Source organism: Vipera ursinii (assembly GCF_947247035.1).
Source record: "Vipera ursinii genome assembly, chromosome: 1".
NCBI classification, from domain to species: Eukaryota; Metazoa; Chordata; class Lepidosauria; order Squamata; family Viperidae; genus Vipera; species Vipera ursinii.
The window spans coordinates 278,223,342-278,247,506 of record NC_139512.1 but is presented as its reverse complement, the minus strand read 5'-3'; the positions used below and the strand labels follow the sequence as shown (position 1 = coordinate 278,247,506).

The following is a 24,165-nucleotide window of genomic DNA, read 5'->3' as shown; positions in this document are numbered from 1 at the left end:
TGATCCAGCGTATGTTAGCAATTTGATCTCTAGTTCTCTGCCTCTTCGAAATCCTGCCTGTACTTCTGGTAGTTCTCGATCCACATACTGCTGGAGTCTAGCTTGTAGAATTTTAAGCATAACTTTACTAGCATGTGAAATGAGTGCAATGGTGCGATAGTTTGAACATTCTTTGGCACTGCCTTACTTTGGAATTGGAATGTAAACTGATCTTTTCCAATCCTGTGGCCACTGTTGAGTTTTCCAAATTTGCTGGCAAATTGAGTGTAGCACTTTTACTGCATCGTCTTTTAAGATTTTGAATAGCTCAGCTGGAATACTGTCACCTCCACTAGCTTTGTTGTTGCTCAGCTTTTCTAAGGCCCACTTCACTTCACATTCTAGGATGTCTGGCTCGAGGTCAGTGACCACCTCATTGTGATTATCAGGGATGTTAAGCTCATTCTTGTATAGTTCTTCTGTGTAATTTTGCCACCTCTTCTTAATCTCTTCTGCCTCTGTTAGGTCCCTGCCATTTTGGTCCTTTATCATGCCCATTTTTGCATGAAACGTTCCTTTCATCTCTCCAATTTTCTTGAAAAGATCTCTGGTCCTCCCTATTCTATTGTTTTCTTCTATTTCTTTGCATTGTTCATTTAAGAAGGCATTCTTATCTCTTCTAGCTATTCTTTGGAATTCTGCATTTAATTGGGCATATCTTTCCTTTTCTCCCTTGCCTTTCGCTTCCCTCCTTTCCTCAGCTATTTGCAAAGCTTCCTCAGACAGCCATTTTGCTTTCTTGCATTTCTTTTTCTTTGGGATGGTTTGGGCTGCTACCTGTTGGTACAATGTTGCGAACCTCTGTCCATAGTTCTTCAGGCACTCTGTCTATCAGATCTAATTCCTTAAATCTATTTGTCACCTCTACTGTATATTCAACAGGGATATGATTTAATTCATACCTGACTGGCCTAGTGCTTTTCCCTACTTTCTTTAATTTACCGTAAGCCTAAACTTTGCAACAAGAAGCTCATGGTCTGAGCCACAGTCAGCTCCTGGTCTTGTTTTTACTGACTGTATAGAGCTTCTCCATCTTTGGCTGCAGAGCATATAGTCAATCTGATTTCTGTGTTGACCGTCTGGTGATGTCCATGTGTAGAGACATCTCTTGGGTTGTTGGAAAAGAGTGTTTGCTATGACCATCGTATTCTCTTGACAAAATTCTATCAGCCTGTGCCCTGCTTCATTTTGTACTCCAAGGCCAAACTTGCCTGTTATTCCGGTTATCTTTTGGCTTCCTACTTTAGCATTCCAATCCCCCATGATGATAAGGACATCATTTTTTGGTGTTAGTTCTATAAGGTGCTGTAGAGCTTCATAGAACTGGTCAATTTCATCCTCTTCAGCACTGGTGGTTGGGGCATAGACTTGGACTACTGTGATATTGAATGGTTTGCCTTGGATTCGAACTGAGATCATTCTGTCATTTTGAGGATTGTATCCCAGTATTGCTTTTCCTACTCTTTTATTGACTATGAAGGCTACTCCATTTCTTCTGAGGGATTCTTGTCCGCAGTAGTATACCTGATGGTCATCTGAATTAAATCCACCCATTCCTGTCCATTTTAGTTCGCTGATACCTAAGATGTCGATGTTTAGTCTTGTCATCTCTTGTTTGACCATGTCCAGCTTTTCTTGATTCATGGATCTTACATTCCAGGTTCCTATGGAGAAAAAATCTTTACAGCATCAGACTTTCCTTTCACTACCAGACATATCCACAGCTGAACATCCTTTCGGCTTTGGCCCAGTCGCTTCATTCTTTCTGGCGCTACTAGTACTAGCCCTCTGCTCTTCCCCAGTAGCATATTGGATGCCTTCCGACCTGAGGGGCTCATCTTCCAGCGTCATATCGTTTTGCCTTTTGGTACTGTCCATAGGGTTTTCATGGCAAAGATACTGGAGTGGTTTGCCATTTCCTTCTCCAGTGGATCACGTTTTGTCAGAACTCTCTGCTATGACCTTTCCGTCTTGTGTGGCCCTGCACGGCATAGCTCATAGCTTCATTGAATTACGCAAGCCCCTTCGCCACGACAAGGCAGTAATCCATGAAGGGGGATATAAGGGTACCCAGCAAGTAAATGCAGGTGAGCATCTGTCCAGCATGTCTGCATTAAAATTGAAAACCTCATTCTGAGAAGTTTTCAGGAACTGGGTCTTTTGAGCCAAATGATGGCAATTACTACTTGCAGATGGTTTTTAGTAGAGATTGAGAGTGTTTCCTGTGTTTGATATTTTATGTGGCAGACATCAGTAGGTGAAATGCTACTTCCAAGAAAAGCTTTGAGGTCATGGATGTCCAGGGAGTAGTTTAAGGATGTACAAAGAGAAGCAAATGTTGAAACAAGCATGATTTTAGGGACATTCAAGGGTGGAGCACATTTTGGGTTGCCACAATACTCATTTCATCATTCTGATTCATCAGATTTTGCAAACTCATCTGCTTTGGTTTCATCTTTTGTTTATGAGATTTCACTTATTCTGGTTGACTACTATGAGAAGTAGAACTAGATAGATTTCTGGCTTGATCCAATAGAATTTCTTCTGATTTTATATAGAGTTGGTAGGGAAGGCTACAGCAAGAATCTTTAGCTATTGGCTCAATCCCCTGCTGAAAAATCCTAGTAAAAGTGATGCAGAAGGACTTGGGGGTCCACCCTACTCATTCTTTATAAAGGGGCGAAGGGATATAATTTAAAATGCAACATGGGGCTGCTTCCTTTTTGCCTTTGTTCCTCCCCCCGCCCACCCCTCCAGTCTTATTTCGTGTTTTTCTTCTAACAGTTTATGGAATTCAGGGTGGCTTGATAATGAAAAGGGCAGCATATGAATTTAATAAATAAATAAATTCATATTAGATTAAATTCAGTAAATAAAAATGGCTTGAGGAGAGGATCCACAAGTAATAAATAAACTTGTGTCATCTCCCCATACATCCAAGGCTGGATATATGAGCTATTTGGGGATTCAGGTGCAAAGGGAGAAAAGAGACTGAGAGCGTGGAGATGTTCACATTGTACCTGTCAACAACTTCCTAAAGAAATTGGGTTATATTTCTGGGTTTTTGTGGCAACCCAGGAAAAAACATATTTGAACTTAGGGGTGCAGTACATGCTCCTACACAGACCATCAAGCCATTCCCAAACTCCTCTTGTTGCACAGTAGATATGTCTCTTCTCCACTATCCCTTAGAAAGTTTCTGTGGATCTTCATAAGCATACATCTCCAACTTTTCATAAAAGGTGCCGGAACTCACACACAGCTCTGGCTCCAGTTGAAAGCCCTTTACAGAGTGGGCCGGGGAGATGAAACCACTTTAGGGAGCTTCCGAGGCACAGATCACATGAGAAGTGTCAGCTGATGGACGCCATTGCCGCAGCTTTTGAGAGGGCGCTTGTTCAGAGCTGGCATGTCTTCTGCCACCTCATCTCCTCCGCCTCTGATGACACAGAGGCTTCCTCCGGAGCCAGAGTGACCAAGGTGGTGGCGGCGCTGCTGCTTTGGGAGCACACCTGGTCCCTCGAAGAGTCAGTCTTGGTCCCTGGTGGCCAACACAGGGGTGAGGACAGGCAGTGGTGGTGGGGGGAGCCCCATGAACCAAGGCAGAGAAGAGGGTCTGCTTTCAGGGCCCTGCAAGTTTTTCTGGGTCAACCTTCGATGCCCCCGATTTCCCCAGGCAGCTTCCTTTCACCGAGCCAGAGCTTTACAGGTAGTCCTCGAGTTACGAGTGTAATGGAACCTGCCCATTCCACTAGTAACTCAAAAACTCGTAGAGTGAATCTTGTTCCTTTAGCGAGATCACTTTCTTCCTAGTTAAAACGCACGCAGCTCGCTAAGTAAACATAAGGTATCTCAGGGTGGGGAAGGCCATGGAGGGCCTATTGATGGAACAGGGCCCCAATTCCTCCCTGAACCACTAAGATACCTCTTGCTTCCCCCTACCTTCCTGCCACGCGGGACTCACCTGGAAAAGGTCTGTATCCTCTCTGCCGCAGTTCCTGCTGCCACTCTGATCTGAGGCCAGGAGATGTGTCCACAGCTTCCCAGGGCCCAATCTGGGCTCTGGAGGACTGGAAAAGACCTCTGCCGCCAGGTCCATGACCACGGAGCAATTTTGCAGGCCCCCTGCAGCCCAATCTGGGCTCCAGAGACCTTTTCCAAGTGTCCAGAGCCTGGATCCATGGCTGCAGAGTGGTTTTGTGGCCCCCAGTGGCCCGATCTGGGCTCTGGAGGCCTGGGAAAGACCTCCGGAGCCTGGATGGCCATGGAGTGATTTTGTGGCCCCCAGTGGCCCGATCTGGGCTCCGGAGGCCTGGAAAAGACCTCCGGAGCCCGGATCCATGGAGCGTTAACTGAATGCTCGGGAATTACCTGTACTCGTGCTGGCAGCTTAGAAGGAACCAGTTCATCCATTCAAAAAAAAGGTGCCAGAACGCCATTCCGTGTGTTCTATGACAAAAAAAAGCACTGGAAATAGCCATCTTGCTTTTTATTAACATGGTCTGTAAAGCTATCACTAACATGTACATGAATAAGCTTTCTGTCAAATATTGCAGAAAGATCCTTAAGGACAGTGATGGAAAGTATCTTTTGGGCTGAGCGGCACAACTGAGAGTGATTTATAGTGCTTAAAATGCTCATCTGGGAGCAGGAAAACCAAGATTTTAATCCATCCTGGGACATAGACATTCACAATCTTCAGCCCAATCTATGTCACAGGATTTTTATTGGGGAAAATAGAGCATATGTCTTTTTGTAAAATGAACTGTAAGTGAGCCAAACACTCATTTTCCCAGAAGGCACACTAGCAAGGTTATTCTCCATCAACTCTTAGTTTGCTACTCTAGCTCAGATTTTTTTTTTCCTTCCCACCAGCCCAGGCCAATTGAATTTCAGACAGTCCTGGGCTGTTTTCTGCTTATTTTATCTTGTATCTTTGTTCTATCTTTATTAAGTAGCTTATATGATTGAGTGATTGTTCTCAACAGAGGGGTGGGGAGTTACTGCTTTTTATTATTTTTACATTGGGTTTTTATCTTTGTAAGCCACTTAGAGTCATTGAGTTAGTTGGGCAACCACATAAATTTTCTTAAATTTAAAAAAATGTATAGAAAAAGAAAAAAAACCCATAAAAATATGAATTGGCTTATACTAACTAGACCTGATCATCATGTTACACAATTAAATTATGCATATTTAAATCAGTTTACTCAACAGCAGATACAAAAAACTTATGAATTTTGATATATACAATCCTAATTTCAGAATGCTCTTCCAGTTGAGATCCCCAACAGTAAACTTCTTGTTCAGGTTTTTTAAAAAAGAGATAAATTCTCCAGGCTGTGATACAATTGACAAATGTCCTTTCCATCTTATATCTTTTTGTTTTGTTTTGTTTTTGGTTTTTTTTGGCCACTGACAAGCAAAGTGTCTTTTTTATGATAAAAGTATACCATTGTCATTTCTGTTGCACTCTTGCTACAGAGAGTGGTCCCAAAGGAGGGTCCCAAAGGAGAGTTAATGGGGCCCAGAACCATTTTTTTAATTAAAAAGATAATCAGGGAGCCAGTGCTTGCTTATTTATTGATTTGCTTCAAGAGAGACTTTTTAAAAACTAATTCCAGGTAGCCATAAAGCCTCAGGGGAGGTGGAAAAGCTGTTTACCTCCCAGGCACACATTGGCAAATCCAACCTGACATTAAGCGGGTACCTACAGTATGTCTCCCACTGGGTGGTAGGATGGGCCAATAGCTGAACTGCTCAATACATTATATAACTCCTATTGCTTCTTCACAGGATGAGAGGAACTTTATGGGTAAGTCACAGAGAGAGTGTCCTTCTGGGATCTAATTAACCATCTGTCTGAAACCACCTTATAAAACAACCCCAGCACATGTGCCCAAACCTCTTGAAATTCACAAATTGGGAGGTAAAGAGGTCTCTTGGGACAGTGCAGTTTTTTCAAAGAGTAATTAAAAAAAACCAATTTGTATATTGATATTTCCCAATACATTGACAGGAAATAATCACATACATTTTTTTAGCTTGATCTGGATCATCATTTAAGTGAATCCCATTGAAATGCATCCAGAAGCTTCAGTGATGCTTTGTTCTGTATTATAATTTAGATATAAATATGGATCCCTAGAGCACAGCTCCATCTAAGTAAACTGCACAAACAGAATCCTATTTTTTCAAGCAACGTTCCCCCAGCTCTCTTGAGGTAAAAAAAAATATGTTTTAATATCAAGCTTGTCTCTGCACGTGCTTTTTTGAGGAAGCAGATCAAGGAGCTGTGGTTTTGTCGTATAAACTAAGAGATTGGAAAAAATAATTGCACAATGTGATTAGCCTGGTTAACCACTAAGATGGTTCAAACATCCTGCCTCAGAGTTCTGCAAGTACAGGTAGCGTAGCCCTTGACTTAAAACAGTTCATTTAAAATAGTTAAAATAGAACTTAAAATAGTTCAGTTTTACAGTGGCACTGAAAAATGTGGGTTATGACCATTTTTCACACTTATGACTGTTGCAGCATCCCCATGGTCACACGATCAAAATTCAGCCGCTTGGCAACTGGTTCATATTTATGACAGTTGCAGTGTCCCAGGGTCATGTGATCACCTTTTGCGACCTTCTGGTAAGCAAAGTCAATGGGGAATCCAGATTCACTTAACAACCATGTTACTAACTTAGCAACTTGTTCAGTTGTTCAGTTAACAATGGTAACAAGAAAAGTCATAAAATGGGCCAAAACTCACTTCACAAACGTTTCACCTAGCCACATAAATTTTGGGATCAACTGTGGTTGTAACTTGAGGACTACCTGTACAAGATTACATTAAATTGGCCAAGTCAGCAGTTTTGCAAAGCTGAATACAGGATCCAGATTCTGAACATAGAATCTCCTTGCTTACCCTCTCCTGGTAACCGACGAGTTTTTGCACTAGGAAGGCTTAATGGGGCCACCCAACTTTCACTTTCATGTTATCTGCTGCCATGATGGCTGACCAGGTCCTTGGATTCAAATCAAGCTCTACTGTCTAAGATCCAAATCAAACTCAGAGCTATTTGGGGTGGAGAAAAAAAATACATTTCCTCATCCAAAAATTGCCCTGAGTTTGTATACTGTATCTGCATGACCATCTTGCCTATGACCAAGTACAGGAACATGTCAATGCAGCCATTCAGTAACCTTCTCTTCCAATTTCCAGTTACTTTATTTATGCCCTTTCTTTCACTTCATGCAGCCTTCGTATTTGGCACCTGGCGGCAATGTGCTACTGAAGAAAAGTACTGGGAACCCTTTTCAAAATCTGCGAATTAATCCTGAACATTTTACAAAGTACAAGATTACAATGTTAATCATCTGTATGACTTGACAGGGGTGGGTGGGGGGGAGAGCTTTCTATTTATCAATAGGGAGTTTAAAGAAATAGTTAATTTTGTGCGTCACACAAACCCAGAGCTGTCTTTGAAAAGGTAACCACATAAACAGTGCAAAATTGCTCTTCAAGGACATATTATCATATCGTTTTCAAGGTATGCATGTATGTGTGTAAGTAGGGAGGCAGGTATTGAATTTATATAGCAGCCCATCTCTCTTGCATGCGACTCTGGGCAGTGCACACAGTTAAACACAAACTAAACAATCAATGTAATTTATTTATAAAATTTACCATGTCAAATGTTATACTAAAAGACCTAGCATTTTGAAGTTCTGACAACTCAGCCATCAACAGACACCTAGAGATAACCTCCACCCACCTGCCATTCAAATCGCATAACCAAAACCACAGGAAGAAAGCAAACAGCACAAAGCACGTCCTCCTTAGCAACCAAAACCGAGATAAACAAGAAACAGCACCAGATAAACAATCGAGGGGGGAAAAGCAACAACAACAACCCCTCTTAAGGAAGAAACCACATTCCTAGAGTTTCTTCTCAATTGTGGACATCCCTGGGAGAATTCATAATGTGCCCTTATGATAACCTTACATTTGAGAAGAGCTGAAGCTATTCTGAGCAGAAAAGATGAGTAGAACAAACTGAAAACCTAGAAATGGCGAAGCTGGTTAAACTCCTAAAGTCAGTTATCAAATTACAGTGCAATTTACTGCATGCCTATCCAAAAGAAAGTCACGTTCCATTCTGTGAAATGTATATTTAGGTAAATGCCCATAGGATGGCAACCTGCCCTCTTATCCATGCAAAGTTCAAAATCCACAGAAAACTTTCTGCGGAAGATTAATAAGCCCTCCACCACACTATTCCATGCAGCAAGGGCTGCTCTTTCTCAAATCCAGAAGAGCATTGCATGATTTTGGAAAATTCCCCCAACTGCATACCATATCTAATAATGTTCTTTTTCCTGCTTGTCCCCCCACATTCACATTACTTCTGCCCAGAATAATGCACTTTGGTTAATATCTGGGTCAAAATATCCCTCTTTCGTCCTGCACAGGGGTTAAATATCTTGAGACATGGATCGTGTTTCAGACAGCTTTCCCTGCATAGAGCAGTGTATGCACAAAACACTGGCAGATTCCTAACTTTAGGCCTGCAATACCTGTCTTCTCCAGAAGATGGTGAGAAAATTATGAATAATCATTATCCTTTGCTTCATGCAGGTTGAGAACAACTGTTTATGTCTCATGAAATCTGGTCCCTTTTTGCCTAGGCAGCTATTTTCTACAATGATATGACTTTGTGTAGCTGGTAGCAACAATGTCAGAATTTGGCTTTAATATGGGATTTTGCGATCTCTTTCCCAAAACAAGCGAGTAGAGATACTAGGAACACGAGTTTACCTATTCATTAAAAATGGGCTTTGATAAAATAATATTGCACAACCACAAGTACTTTCAGCTTCAACATTTAAAAATAAAGGCTGTTCAATGTGCAGAAATAATACTAATGGTTTCTGACTGCTTCCTCTTTTTGTGAATGGGTGGGATCGCTTAGCGGTTAAAGACACCTGGGTTTGAGACACTTGCGCTGTGCAACGGGCTCTTGCCACAGCTCTTGCACATGTAGCATTTGAAAGCATGCAAATGTGAGTAGATAAACAGGTCCAATGAATGAAGGCAAGTAAGATAACCCTTACTGTCACTTTTTCTGTGTACAAGATAAGATAACCCATATTGTCGCTTTTTCTGTGTACATACTGGCACACATTAAAAATAAAATTCTGATGCCTGCTCTCAAAAGTGTGTGTGTGTGTGTGTACAGACATACATACAGACAAACACAAACACACACCACTTTGATGGGAAGGTAATAGGGTTTTGTGTGTTTCAGCATATAGTCATGCTGGCCACATGACCACGAAGGCATCTTCATACAATGCTGGCTCCCTCAGCTAAGAATACCGCCCCCTAGAATCAGACATGACTGGACAGGGGAAACTTTATATTTACCTTTATAATAATAAAATGAATTAATTGTCTGGACAAAACAGAATGAATTATCAAATTGCAACAACTCAAAAGAAGGAAACTAGCCGGAATCTTTTTTATGTAATGTCCTTTTACATTATGAGAGTAATCAAGAAAATGGTGAGCTTTCCAAGCAATTGATTTATGGCTGTCAATTTATAAAATTATGCTTTAGAAACATTTCATTAAAATAGAATTACAGAGTTACATGCATGCTCCAAGAATGCATGCTCCAAGAAAAAGAATTTGTGCATTAATACAGCTTAATATAATTGTTGGCCTCGCAGGTAAAACCAGGTAGGAATCACAAACAGATTAACTAATTTTACCTTGTGGCAAAGCGTCATTGCAATTCTGAAACTACAGTCCTCCTCCCAGTCTCCTTTACAGCCTGAGGGATTAGGGAGAGTCCCTTCTGAGCCTCTTCCTTGCCCACTATCAAATTGCAGGCTATGCTGCCTCTTATCTGATAGTTTTCTTGCCAGAATCTCTTGACCTCCATCTCCCATGATCTTTCCCATATACAGTATACCATTGTAATAAACTCTGGGCATTGGTCAATATTTTAATACAGGTAGTCTTCAACATAGGAGCACAATTGAGCCCAAAATTTTCATTGCTAAGTGAGACGTTTGCTAAATGAGTTTTGCTGCATTTTATGACCTCTCTTGCCTGAGTTGTTCAAATGAATGACTGCATTTGTTAAAGCCACTAAAAACAGTAATTAGGAGCATCTGACTTCCCCATTGACTTTATTTGTCAAAAGGTGATAAAAGGTGATCACGCAACCCCAGGGCACTGCAACCAGTGTTGCAAACATCTGAATTTTGAACACATAACCGCGGGGATACTCCAATGGTTGTAAGTGTGAAAAACAGTCATAGGTCACTTTTTTCAGTGCCCTTCTAACTTTGAATAGCCCCTAAATGAACTGTTGTAAGTCAAGGACTATCTTCATCTATTAATAATAAGCTTTCAGCTGTTGGTATAAACTACAGCTACTCCAATTATCCTATGGAAGAAAAAAAAGTACAATCTAGAGAAAGTGACCACATGTGTCGTGATTGGTGTAACTTATCCATAGTTCATGGTTTTTCTCTCTTTGCAGGGATTTGAAGTTGATGAGCACGCAGCTGTGCGAGCTCGCTGGGAAGATGCATCCAAAGAAACAATAAAAAGAACAACAAAGCCGTGCCCTAAATGCCATGTTCCAGTAGAAAAGGATGGTGAGTTTCCTGAAGGATATTTCACACTCCCAATAGGCAGATTTTAAAACAACATTGCAAACCACTCCCATATAGCAAGTGTAACCTAGCATGGTTACAATTTTCACTTTTTAAGAATTGATTGCAAACTCACTGTTCTGTGATTTAACTCTCAAAACCATGAACACAACTGGACTTCCTTGTTTTTCTTTGAAGACGTTTTGCTTCTCATCCAAGAAGCTTCATCTGAAGAGCTAAAGACGTTTCTTGGATGAGAAGTGAAACGTCTTCAAAGAAAATCAAAGTCCAGTTGCCTCTTGAAAAAGCACCTTTGGGACGAATAAAACTATTAACTTGCTAGAACATAAGTTCTGATAATTCACTACGAGCAAAAATACCATATCAAAATCATGAAACCAGATTACAATTTTTAGTCACTGTAGGAAATGAACATACAAAGTTGTCCTTCAGAAATTCTTAATTGAAAAGTAAAACACACGGAACCAAAAACTGCAAAAGATTAGTGTGAAAAGAGAACAAGGCAAAAACTCACAGGATAATTTACTTTTGAATTTACTAAACTTGATACTCTGCATATGTATTGGATTTCAATGTCTATAATTCCTACTCAGCAGAATATAATTTGGTCTGATTTGGATTTAGGTGCCACACTGCTTTGCTTTCCCATGATGCTCTAATTCAGGTTGCTGTTAGATGGGAATGATAATTATAGTAGGGTTACTAGTGATTACTACCTTGTCAGAGTTGTGTCCGGTAGTGGGATTCAAATATGTGAACAACCGGTTCTCTGTATGGATTCCACTTCCAGAAGTCCATTCTGGGCCTGGGCAACAAAAAATTAGCTACCAGTTCTTCTGAACTGATGTGAACCAGCTGAATTCCACCAATGGTTGTGCCACTCTGTAATGAAATAATCCTTTAAACCAGGTAGACCTTAATTCATGTGTTCATATCAGATGGGAAAAAGTAGATCCATTTCTTAATAGTATTACTAGGACGTTTGCCTGTTGAGGATCACAGAGTGCCTTAAATTACTTAATGAAATTTCATAAGTATTTTATGAAAACAAACCGGGCACACCTTTATACTTAGCGTTCTTTGGATATTTTATTTCAAACTATAAAACAATGGTAAATGGTTAATTCCCAGATGTCTTGAGATTATCATGCTTCTTAGTTAGCAAACAATTAGAAACAGTCTGCTCTAAATAGAGTATCTAAGCAGGGAGCAGAGGCTGTTCAATACTTTTCTGCTATAATGACTGAAAACTGGCAAGTCTTTTCTCGATATCTGAAATAATCTGTACGTGAAAAGGACTTCATGAAGAAAGCTAGTAATATATTTTGGGAATTACATAGCTGTTAGAAAAAGTTCAACCAGTTAAGAGAAAGGACAGGTAAAGGCCAGAACCTTGGATTGGAACCTAAAATTATGAAATTAATAAAATATTTCCTGAAACAAAATTCTTATATGTGTTGAGCAACAGTTTGATTCTGTATGTGTACTGAGAAAGCCTTATTTTAGTGGCCCACATGATCAATAAGCTTTCTCAATAACATTAATCACTAGAAAATTTCCTTTTCAGAGCCCATGTGATCCATCCCCATTGATTACACATTTTATAGTTGCATATGCATATTTCCATGGCTACTTATAACAGATTTTATTCAATGGTCCATAGCCTGAGAACTATGATTTACGGCCACCCAAAACTTTGAGTATAATTCCCGAGTACAGAGTAAGCGCCTGTTACTCGTCGTAGCTTCTGCCAACCTAGCAGTTCGAAAGCACGTAAAAATGCAAGTAGAAAAATAGGGACCACTACGGTGGGAAGGTAACAGCGTTCCATGCGCCTTTGGCGTCTAGTCATGCCGGCCACATGACCACGGAGACGTCCTTGGACAAGCGCTGGCTCTTTGGCTTTGAAATGCAGATGAGCACCGGCCCCTAGAGTCAGAAGCGACTAGCACACATGTGCGGGGGAACCTTTACCTTACCTTACTACTTCCATATTACAATTATAAATGTGACTGGAAGAAAATACAGTATAATTAAATTGTAGAAGATTCGTATTAGTTACACTTATATAATTTGAAGTCTTTTTAAATATAAATCAAATCATATATAGCATTTGTCTAGCCACTATTCCCATTTTAGGAGGGTAAGCCCAAAAACCCATTATTCAAAATCTAAAGGTAGCTTGCACAACCTTGATACATATGAATTGCCACTCCACAAAATCATTATTCAAGATCTAAGTGTAGGTGGCACAATCTTCATATATATGGCTGACACATCATCAGAAGTTTTAAACTGGTTTGTAATCTATCAGTAAAGATGTCATGATGTCCCCCACACGAATGAACTTTCCATCCAGTGTATTTTAAGCATCCTACTACACAAATTTAAATATTTGTAATAATGAAGAAATATATATTTAGTTCCTAAAGAAAAAGCATTTCAAACTGAGCTTCCAATTTGTACAACAATAATCATTCAGATGACAGCAAAATGTAAGGATATTGCTTGTATCTGTAAATTTCTAATCCTGTTGAATCTAATCTAATTCTCAATCACTACATTCTGACATTTCTATTCCTGTTGAGTCTACTTTAATCCTCAACTACTAATAACTCTCTCATACATACAGTATATGAACATTACAGATTCAAGGATAACCAAACAACATTCTGGACTTTAGAGAAACTATAAATGCAGAAGAATTGCATTTCACATTGAGTGTTTCCTTGGGACTCATTTCAGAATCAGGATTTCATGAATTGAAAAAGAATTTAGAATGGATAAGTGCAACATTTCATAAATTGCATTCACCCCTCCTTCTGATTAATGATTCTTGAAAGTATAGTTCAATGAAATTAATTTACCAATGGCTGTTTATTTTATTTATTCATTACATTTCTATACTACCCACGGCATCTAGGAGACCCTGGGCAGCTATCCTCCTCAATAAAGAGTTTGCAAAATTAAAAAAGTTCCACACATAATTAACTGTAGGATCTCAAATGAAACCCACAGGTAATTACTGTAATACCCACAGACATGCCAGCTTATTACCAGCTTAGGTTTACATTTCTACTAATGGTTGCCTGACCTGTATGATTTTCTTATGCACATTATTGACTTTCTTCTAGGTGGATGTATGCATATGAAATGTCCTCAATCTCAGTGTAAATTTGAATGGTGTTGGAAGTGTAGCCTTGAATGGAACCGAACTTGCATGGGAGATCATTGGTTTGACTGATCCTTAAGTAACCCTATACACAACCAAGAAATAATATGATAATAATATGATAATATGCTGGTGAAACCAAACACTGGGGCACAACTACAGTTGCTTCAAACAATGTCAGATTCTAAAGATCTTGCTGAAGGTATGAATTTCTCATGAGAACTAGTTGTGGGCGCCACATATCAGTATGCATATTCACCTATGTCCAACATAGCATTTTAAAAAAAGTAATCAGAAGAATCAGGCTATCATTTGTTAGCTATCAAAACTGTGTAATGGTGCCTCCTCCCTTGAACATTAGGATGTGTCCTCTGCCTGTTTCTCTTTGTAATTAATTTAACCTTTGATTTGAACATTTATTATCTATTATTGGCAAAATAAAGAACTATACAAAACTGGGCCTCTCAAAGTTGTTCAAATATTATGGTTTATATTTATCAACAATGCAGTTTGTGGCTTTGTGTTTGAAGCTTTAGAATTGTTAAATTTTAAATTACATAATAATCACAAGTGCAGTTTCAGCTAAATAATATATTACACAACTTGCCTTCTAAAATCTGAACTTTTATAGTACAATATTCTATAGTGAGTCAATTTTTTACTGGACTGATTTCCAAATAAATAAAAGTATAGATGTTTGTTTTCTTCTTTTGACCCAGTTTTGACCCAGTTAACATGATTTCCCCCTTTGGTATGTACATTCCTAGCAGATGCTAGAAGAGGTTGGCTAATGTATACAATGGAGACTTATGCAAAACTTTTCTAAGTCAACATCAATTTGAGTTCTGTGATCTTTTTGTCTGACCCAATAGAAATATTTATAGTTCTGCTAGAGTTACTCAAAATGGTTATAAAACAGATTGATTTTGATTTATTTTTTATTGATTTGATTTTTAGCATTATATTTGTACGAGTCTTTGGTTGAAGCTATGCCAGTATTATAAAAGATCTTGCTGTAAGTTTCATCCACAATAAAAGTTCTGGTGTTTTCATGTTTTTGATGGTATGTGATTACTTCAGATTTATTATAATGAAGCCATTGTGAAACTACTTGAAAGTATTCATTAAATACATTGAGTAGGTGACTTACACACTGCTACATCAGCGTTGTCACATTGTTCTGGATTGCAATCAACTTTCAGTGTTAGGAATTTAAAACTGCTACAGCTCATGTAGGTGTTTTCATTGTTTTGGCTGGGAGCCCAGTGGCCACTGTAGTTGTGAATACCAATAATCTCCTAACCCTTTGATTACTTATTTAAATGGGTATTTTTCTCAGACCACCCTAACTGAAGCCTCAATTAAATGTTTGTGAAGGTCTGGGAAATAAAAAGAAGTTTGAAATGGGTAATGCCTGTTCTTTGCCATTTGTTAATAAAGCACAGCTGCTAATGCTTGGGCTATAGTAGATATTGGTTACTTATATTAGGTAATCTTACAGCGAAAGCAGCGCTAGCAGGCCTCTGGGGGATAACACTCAAGAATTTATCTGGAGCAATTCTGTGTCTTCAAACCTCTTTTCTGTCCACAAGACTGGTTTATTTGCAGGAGTCAGCTTAGGAAAATAAGAGATGATTTATATATTCAAAGACTTAAATCATAACTTTCTTTTTGGATAGAGAGTAGATTTAACATTCACAGACCAATATATCCTGCCTACTAATTTCCACTGTAACATACACAGACATACACAAACACCAGATTCACTCCAGTAATAGAAATACTGTACTTAGGAGCTGTGTCAGTGAATCTTAAAGGATTAAAAGAAAAGTTAGTGCAATTATAAACTTTCCTCTATATCAAACTCAAAAAAACGTTATTAGAATTAAAAAAAATCCCTACTTTCTCACTAGCCTTTTTTTAAACAGACCTATTTGAACAAGCCAGCCTGGTCTAATGGGTTTGGGGTATTTTAATTTATAATTTATAATTATTTATTGTAATGGGCTAGTTCTATTTAATCTTATTTTTAACTTTTGTATATTGTATTTTTATTGAATTTTTATTGCCCTGTACACCGCCCTGAGTCCTTCGGGAGAAGGGCGGTATAAAAATTAAATAAATAAATAAACAAACAATATGATGAGATGTAATTTAGAAAACCCATATCAGAATTGGTCATTGTCCGGATCAACAAGGATCTCGCTAGCTGTTGGGAGTTCCTGGACATCTTGTGCAAATGGGTGACCAAACTCAGGATTGTTGGCTGAGCAACCCGGGCTGCAAGGTTACTGGAGAAAAAGGTGTTTATCTACTGCAAGTATACAAAATCAAACAACATCTGCCTACCCCAGATTCAAGAATTATGGCCACCCCCAAAATGGTGCACACTCTAGGACAACACAACACAAAGCAAACTTTCTGTAGGCTGCCTCTCTTTCCGAAAGGCAATCTCTTCTTTTGGAAAGGGAAGCAGATGACCTGCTGCACACTCTTCACATACAGAGGCCATATGGTGCCATCCTGGGAAAGGGGCATCCCTTTGTGAGTGGCCGCAATTCACAAAGTCACAGGATCACAGGTTCCAAGAATAGTGACCACTTCCAAAATGGCACCCGCTTTCAGGATGTCACCACATCGCCTGTTTAGGAAAGCTACATAATGGATTGGCTGCTTCTCCTTGAGAAATACAATCTTTGGAAAAGATAAGTGGAGCGAGGGATGATGGGGTGAAGGGGGCCCAAGGGTGTGGGACCCAACAGAACAGGAAGCTGTGCAAAAGGTTCCTTGGGAGTTGGGGGGAGGTCCCGGGAGGCTACATGTGAGCTGCAATGTGGCTTGCCCCCCCTGAGGCACTCCATGCTCCATTTAATGACCACAATGGGGAGAGATGGAATGATCGTTAAGTGAGGTGATCATTTGCTTGCCTCACTTGATGATCACTATGACTTACCACCATAATTCCAGGCTGAATTGTGTCTATAAGTTGAAGACTATCTGCAAACTTAAAAGAAGAAAAAGCTAAGGTCAACAGACAAAAAAAAACAGCCTTAGAATTGGCAGAGAAGGTATTTATTTATTTATTTTATTTTTATTGGATTTATATACCGCCCCTCTCCGAAGGGACTCGGGGTGGTGTACAGGGCAATTAAAACACTATAAATAACACATAAGGTATAAAAATTAAAACAGAATTAAATCAAAGCCCTAAACAATACACAGTTTAAAATTAAAAAAATTTAAAATTTAAAACTAAAACCTCAATCCCTCAGTCCAGGCCGGCAAGTTCAAATAGCCAGGTCTTCAGGTCACGGCGAAACGAGCGAAGGTCGGGAGCCATCCGGAGCTTAACCGGAAGCTGATTCCAGAGGGCAGGTGTGCCCACAGAGAATGCTCTCCCCCTGGGGGCCGCCAGTCGACATTCCCTGACCGACGGCACCCTGAGGGGTCCCTCTCTGTGGGAGCGCACAGGACGATGGGAGGTTAACGCCGGCAAAAGGTGCTCCCGTAAATAACCCAGACCCATGCCATTTAGGGCTTTATAGGTCATCACCAGCACCTTGAATCTCACCCGGAAGACAACTGGAAGCCAATGCAGCTCACGGAGCAGAGGTGTTACATGGGAGTATCGGGAGACCCCCCTCACAACTCGCGCGGCCACATTCTGCACCAGCTGGAGCCTCCGAGTGGTACTCAAGGGCAGCCCCATGTAGAAAGCATTGCAGTAGTCTATCCGAGAGGTCACGAGTGCATGAGTGACTGTGCGCAGGGCATCCCGGTCCAAATAGGGCTGCAACTGGCTCACCAGGCGAACCTGGGCAAAAGCCCCCCTGGTCACAGCTCCTATATGATCTTCAAAATTGAGCTGTGAATCAAGGAGGACGCCCAAATTGCGAGCCCTATCTATGGGGGGTAACACCTCACCCCCTATAGATAAAGATGGAATAGAATGGACAACCCGAGATGTGGTGAGTATTGAAGTGGTGAGTAGCTTCTATTTTTGAGCATCAACTACCAACAGTAAAGAAACAAGCAGTCAAGAAATATGATGCAGACTAGGCACATAAAGTTGTTGGAAATATCCAGGTGCCATGAGGTGTCTATACCTACAACAATCAGTGCGAACAGCATTCTTCCCTGTTGTGCTGAATGGAAGAGAAAGTTAAACTTTGAAAACATAGGATAGGAAGATTAGTGACTTTTTTGAACTTTGGTGTTAAGAGAAGATTTCTGAGAATACTGCAGGCAACCAAGAAAATAATACAAATAGAACACTGAAGATAACCATGTTCTAATTATCCTACTTCAGACACATTATAGGAAAACCTAGCTACCTACAGAAGGCACTAATGCTGGGAAAGGTGAAAGGAAAAAAGGGAATGGCCAACAACAAGATAGATAGCCTCAATTACAGAGGCAATGGGGACTTCGTTGAAAGACTAGAAGAACAAGTGAATTTTTTCGGCTGCATATACAATTTATGTCATCTTGAAACAGTGCCTGATTTAGTTATGTAAGATGCCTGTCGGGAACCAAATTCTCTAATTTAGCCCAAAGTTTGGTTCTGTTAACAGAGTCAAAAGCCACTTTAAAATCTCTGAAAGTAGCAAAAACTGTCTTTCAAGAAAACAGAAAAGGAGGAAGATTGATTCCTGCAAAAAATAAACATTTTAATGCCAAAATTGCATCTCAAATTTTATATGGCGCTCCAGTTTGGATCACACTTGCTAATAACAACATATGAACTGATGACATTTTAAAGACCTCAAGTGTCCCTAACTGTGTTTTGTTATTCTCCTGGAAACTCAGCAGTCCTCTTTGATAACAAAGCCTTTGGATAAGCATTGTTAAGTTTAGAGAGACAGACAGACAAAGAGGCAGAGAGGTGGGGGAAGGGAGAGAAACAAGGAAAGATTGTTTCAGGAAATCCCAGATGAATCCTTTGTAGATACATGTGATTCAAAAGATTAATCAGATTGGCATTGATCCTGATTGTTTATTCTCCAGAGGTATGTCACCAGCAATTAATTTTTTCAAGAAAAGTCTGTGGGATAATTCAGTACAGGAATTAATTGCCAAAGTATTGTTTGTCTTATTCAATATTATACCAGAGTTTTCAGCAAGAAGTTATCTGGCCAATTCTAAAATCCAAATCAGGAAGAGATATTGCTGAGTATGTAAACATTTTACCTGCAGATGAAAATACTAAAATTACTATGGACACAGTCAGATTTTAAACTATGGATATAAAAACAAGATTTTTAATAACAATTCAATGAGCTGGGGTTTTAAGGCTATTATATTTATTCAGTATTGTACCTGTTAAATTGTTTTATCCACTGTCAAGTTTAGATTATGTTTGTAACTTGCTTTTGGACTTTTTAGCCATAAATAAAAGTGGTGGATATTTTCATCTCCCCTTCTATCATAGGAGACAATAAAATGCTAGCAACCCACCCATATTTTCAGCAAGTTTATTGTTTTATTTTGCAGGGAAAGAAGCAATTATTATTAATGTTCCTGGTTGTAAATAGACCATTCATCTGTTGCATTTAAATAGAGGTCATCCTTGGCTACTGACTGCCTTGTTCAGTGACCATTCAAAGTTAAAATGGTGCTGAAAAAATAACCTAATTACCAATGACCACAATCACAACTTCTGCAGTTTCCAGTTTCACAATCAGTACATGTTGCCCTGTTCCTGATCTTGCAGGGTGGAGACACTGAAGAAGCAGTAATAACATGAAAAATAAGCAGGCACACGATAGACAATCCCTTGGGTTATTTGTATAGCATGCTAATACCTGCCAGCACAGAGCTTTCCTTTTGATTTGTATTCTTCTGTGGAAAGAATCCAGAGAAAGAAATATTTTTGGGAATATTAAAAAAGTCAGAATATATTTCCCCAAAGGAATAATGGAGAAGATCTTTTTTTAAAAAAAGATAGAAACCAGCCCCCAGAAACCAGCCCCAGCCCCTCTCCCCCAAGCAGAAACTAGGCAGAGGCCAGCTTTTAGAAATGCAAATGTGATAATCCTTTCAGAAAGGTTGGAGCCAGGAAGCTAGAAGCTGATGAGGTTAGGAAAACAAAGACCTCTAAAATCTACATCCCCCTCCCAAACACAGGAAACCTAATAGGATTAACCCACCAATACCAAAAGGGCACACTCAGACTCAGGTCAAAGTACATGTCACAGGAAATACAAAGCCTCAAACAGGAACAGGAAACAAGAAGGTATAAAAACCCACCATTCCTAACAACATGTGGTCAGCTTTTCCAGAACCTCATTTCTGTCTGGCTCTCCTCTTCAATAAACTCCAACCTTCTTTCTAAAGCAGTCTCCATTTTGTTTATTCCCAGCTTGGACTGGATCCTGATGGAAGATTTTTCTTTCAACACTTCATTGCATGCCTGCTTACTCTCCGTGAACCCATTCCTCTTCGATGACTGCAAATACAAATATTAATTTCCTTCTTGTTAATTATCCAGAGCCAGGATGAGCTTTCCAAGGTGGTTAGGAGGCAAACAAAAGCAGAAGGAATACCTGATTAGTCTAATCAGTTTTGAGCAGGTAGGCCAGGTGAGCCTTTCAAAGAGTGTGGGGAGGGGGAGTGGAGGAGAAAAGAAAGCACAGTCATCGTCCTTAAACAATTTCCTACTTGTTGACAGCTTCCCTAATGACAGAGCTGCCAGTCCCAGTTGTGGTCACTAAATGAGTACCCACACCATGCTGATGGTGAAAAGATAGTGTGCTAGCATGTTTATAGCATCTTATCTTAAACATAGTATTTGTTTGCAGTATCTTAAAGTCACTGCAGTGTTTCCAAGGATCACACAGCAACTGCAATCCTGAATCCAAATGGGTCTCCAATTCATGCTCACATATGCTTGTGGTCTCCCTCTTTCTAGCCAGGTCCCTTAACCACTACACCAAACATGTTGTATAATATAGTAGCTGTGGAACAACTACTGCAATGTAAGGTCATGCAAATAGGAAGAACTTGGAGCTGTGCAAAGAATCCTCAATGAAAATTCTCATTGGAACTGGTTTTGAAATAATTCTGGTTGTAAAAATGTAGTGACCCTCTTGAAGCGCCCTCAATATATGCATGATTGATATTGATATTTGTAGTTTAAGGATGTTTTCTGGAAGGCAATTGATTCAGCAAAATCATTTTGATGTAGTAATTTTATTAAACATTACAATTAAAAAGATTAAAAACTAATACAAACTTAAAAATGAAGTAAAGAGTCTATCTGCAATGGTGGACAGTCTTAAAATTAATTTTTGAGTCTACTCTTTAGAGTCTACTGTTCGCAAATATCCTTCAATGTGTCCATTGTTAAAGTACTATTCTGTATTAGTAAGTTAGTAAAAGCCTTGGTGGAGCAGTGGGCTAATGCCTCCTTAAGTAACACCAGCTGCCTGCAATTAGTGCAGGTTCGAGTCCCACCAGATTCAAGGTTGACTCAGCCTTCCATCCTTCTGAGGTAGGTAAAATGAGGACCCAGATTGTTGGGGGCAATAAGCTGACTTTGTAAAAATGCCACTGGGGGGGGCAAAAGCCCTAATAAGCAGACATATACATAGAATGAAGGCTATTGCTAAGCACATTGATTTGTGCTTCTTAGATTGTAAGCTGCCCTGAGTCTTCGGAGAACGGCAGGATATAAATGGGATTTTTTTTTAAAAAAAAAAGTTGAATTTAAGTTTTTCTCTCTCTCTCTTTTAATTGCAATCTTTAGTTCCTTCTGGTATCTTCTAATGCCCAACCTTACTGTCCTATCCCTAGTCCCATCCTATCATTTTTTAAGAATAAAAAAACATCTTCTCATGAGAAAGTTTCTTATAATTAATTTCAAAAACTTACTTCAAATATACCTGGACCCTTAATCCATTTGCAAATTTCCAAAATCAATATTCTAAACACCTTTTCCTGATTATTCCAAAGAAATTTGTTTAAGTCGTTTATTTAAAATATCTTCTGTTAAAAATGGAAGGAAACTTACCCAGTGCCATAAAACCTGCCAATCCAAAGGTTCCAAATATCTGAAAAGCTGTTAAAAAGCCATTTCCAAAAGTGGTTAGAAAAGGAAGCATGTGAACCTTATGTCCATTAAGGCATAGACTGCAGTTTGAGCAAGATGGCAACTGCCCTTGTCTTCCAGAATTTCAGATCTGTGCAAGACTGCTGTCTTGCAGTCTCCTCATGCAGAGCAAATGTCTGGAGCCTTTGTGGGAGATTCTACAGTCCTCTCCTTGTTCAGAGAAGAATGATGAAGAGCTGCTCTAATCAATGACTCTTCATTTTGCTATGGTTATCCATCGTCAACTCGTCATTCTTCCCCAGAATTCCTTTTATCCAGCAAAATCAATCAGTGATGGTGATTGCACTACTTAGGATTAAAATTTCACCCTATGGTCAGTCTCATTTCCCTCTTTTCAGGGTGATTAGAAATGGACTCCTGTATTCAGACATCTCTGGTTCAAGGAAAAATGATCATTAGAAAAACTGTGGGTGTAGGACAAGTAACTGTGTCCTATAAATACTGACTGTAGATGAAGCATAGTGTTGGGTCATATATCTTATTGAGTTTAACCTGTAAAATTCTGCCAAATGTAAGAAGCACTGAGACTGCCCCATGGTCACGACAGTTGATTGACCTCCATATTTATGCTAGGGAACAGCTGCATGGGTCCCTAATATATTTGTTTCAATGTTTTAAATCAGATGAAGGAAACTTTCCACTCAGTTTGGATGATTACGTATACACTTAGATAAGAGGGGGGGAAATTAATTTGTATTGATATAGAAGAGTGAGGTGACCAACCCAGCTGATCCCTGAGGTCCTTATGCTTTGAATTCTGAATAGTTCAAAAGATAGAACATATTTCTTGTAGCAATTGCTCTTTTCCCTCCATATAAATCCAATTAGATTGGGTTTTTACTTCTCTTGTCAGCAGCTGGCATAGCTGCTATGCTTCCGCCATCTGCTTTCATTTCATTAAATGCACTGCTTTTCTGTGGTTGTGACAACTCTACCAAAGAATATAGATCTGCCTGTTTTCCATTCTTTGCACATTTATGTACCAACAGTTGTTTCAAATTTCTCTTTTTCAACACTTTCATCACGTTAATTTAGTCAACCTTAAAGCATGATTTCAACAGCTATACTATGACTTTATGCCACAAGCTACAGAGAAGCCATACTTGCAATTCGTAGTATATAAATTATTTAAGGAATAGGTAAAGGTAAAGGTAAAGGTTCCCCCGCATATGCGTGCTAGTTGTTTCCGACTCTAGGGGCCGGTGCTCATCTCTGTTTCAAAGCTGAAGAGCCAGCCTTTGTCTGAGGACGTCTCCGTGGTCATGTGGCCGGCATGACTAGACGCCAAAGGCGCCCGGAACGCTGTTACCTTCCCACCGTAGTGGTCCCTATTTTTCTACTTGCATTTTTACGTGCTTTCGAACTGCTAGGTTGGCAGAAGCTGGGACGAGTAACAGGCGCTTACTCTGTTACACAGCACTCGGGATTCGACCCGCCAAACTGCCGACCATCTGATCGACAAGCTCAGCGTCCTAACCCACTGAGCCACCGCGTCCCTATATATTTAAGGAATAGTGCCTTCCAATTATTACTGATGAATGAAATACTAGATCTGTGTAAATAAATGGCAGAATGCCATTTAAAAGGGTGAAGAGAATAATTCTTCGGATGGATGTTTACTGCCTGTTTTCTTTCAAAACAAAGAAAAAACTTAAAACAGTGAAGGGAGAAATCTTCAGGCATTCACACCCGACAATGTTCAATCCTGCATATTTAGCTGCAAGAACCAAACAAAGAGATTTTATAGCTTCCCTTGTCAGATATCTAGTAAATATTTAAAAATTCAAGCACTCAACAGATAAACAAAATATTCCCAATCATGCTGGGTTGGTGGGCACATCTCAGCTTCTCGCCAATTGGTTGCAAACTTTCCATCTCCACTGCCATGACAGCAAAAGCAAATTTCTGAATATTAAAAAACAAAAACATAAATAGAAGTTCAATGGGCCAAACAGTCTTTGGCCACAATATTGAGTTCACAAGAAACTAAACATGACGTGGTGCTTGAGCTCAAAATGCTCAATTATACATTAGTCCCCACAAAGCAAAAGTCAATATCTGTTTCACTAAAAACAAATTCTTGATGGTCAGAAAAGCACCCACATTGGAAGGCATTTCTAAGTGAAGCTTACAAAATTATTTGAGCACTTCAAGAGGACTTTAT

General features: G+C 39.5%; 1 protein-coding gene across 3 annotated transcripts in view; it reads left to right on the top strand.

Annotated features, from left to right (window-relative positions):
• PRKN (parkin RBR E3 ubiquitin protein ligase) overlaps window positions 1-14,923 on the top strand; it is a 712,723-nt gene extending 697,800 nt beyond the window's left edge. For all 3 annotated transcript variants that reach the window (XM_083372991.1, XM_083372990.1, XM_083372989.1), the window contains 2 exons: window positions 10,584-10,701; window positions 13,854-14,923. In XM_083372991.1, the coding sequence (XP_083229117.1) occupies window positions 10,584-10,701; window positions 13,854-13,963 (228 nt within the window). In that variant the 3' untranslated portion in view covers window positions 13,964-14,923. The remainder of the gene's footprint in view (window positions 1-10,583; window positions 10,702-13,853) is intronic.
• The last annotated feature ends 9,242 nt before the right edge of the window (window positions 14,924-24,165 follow it).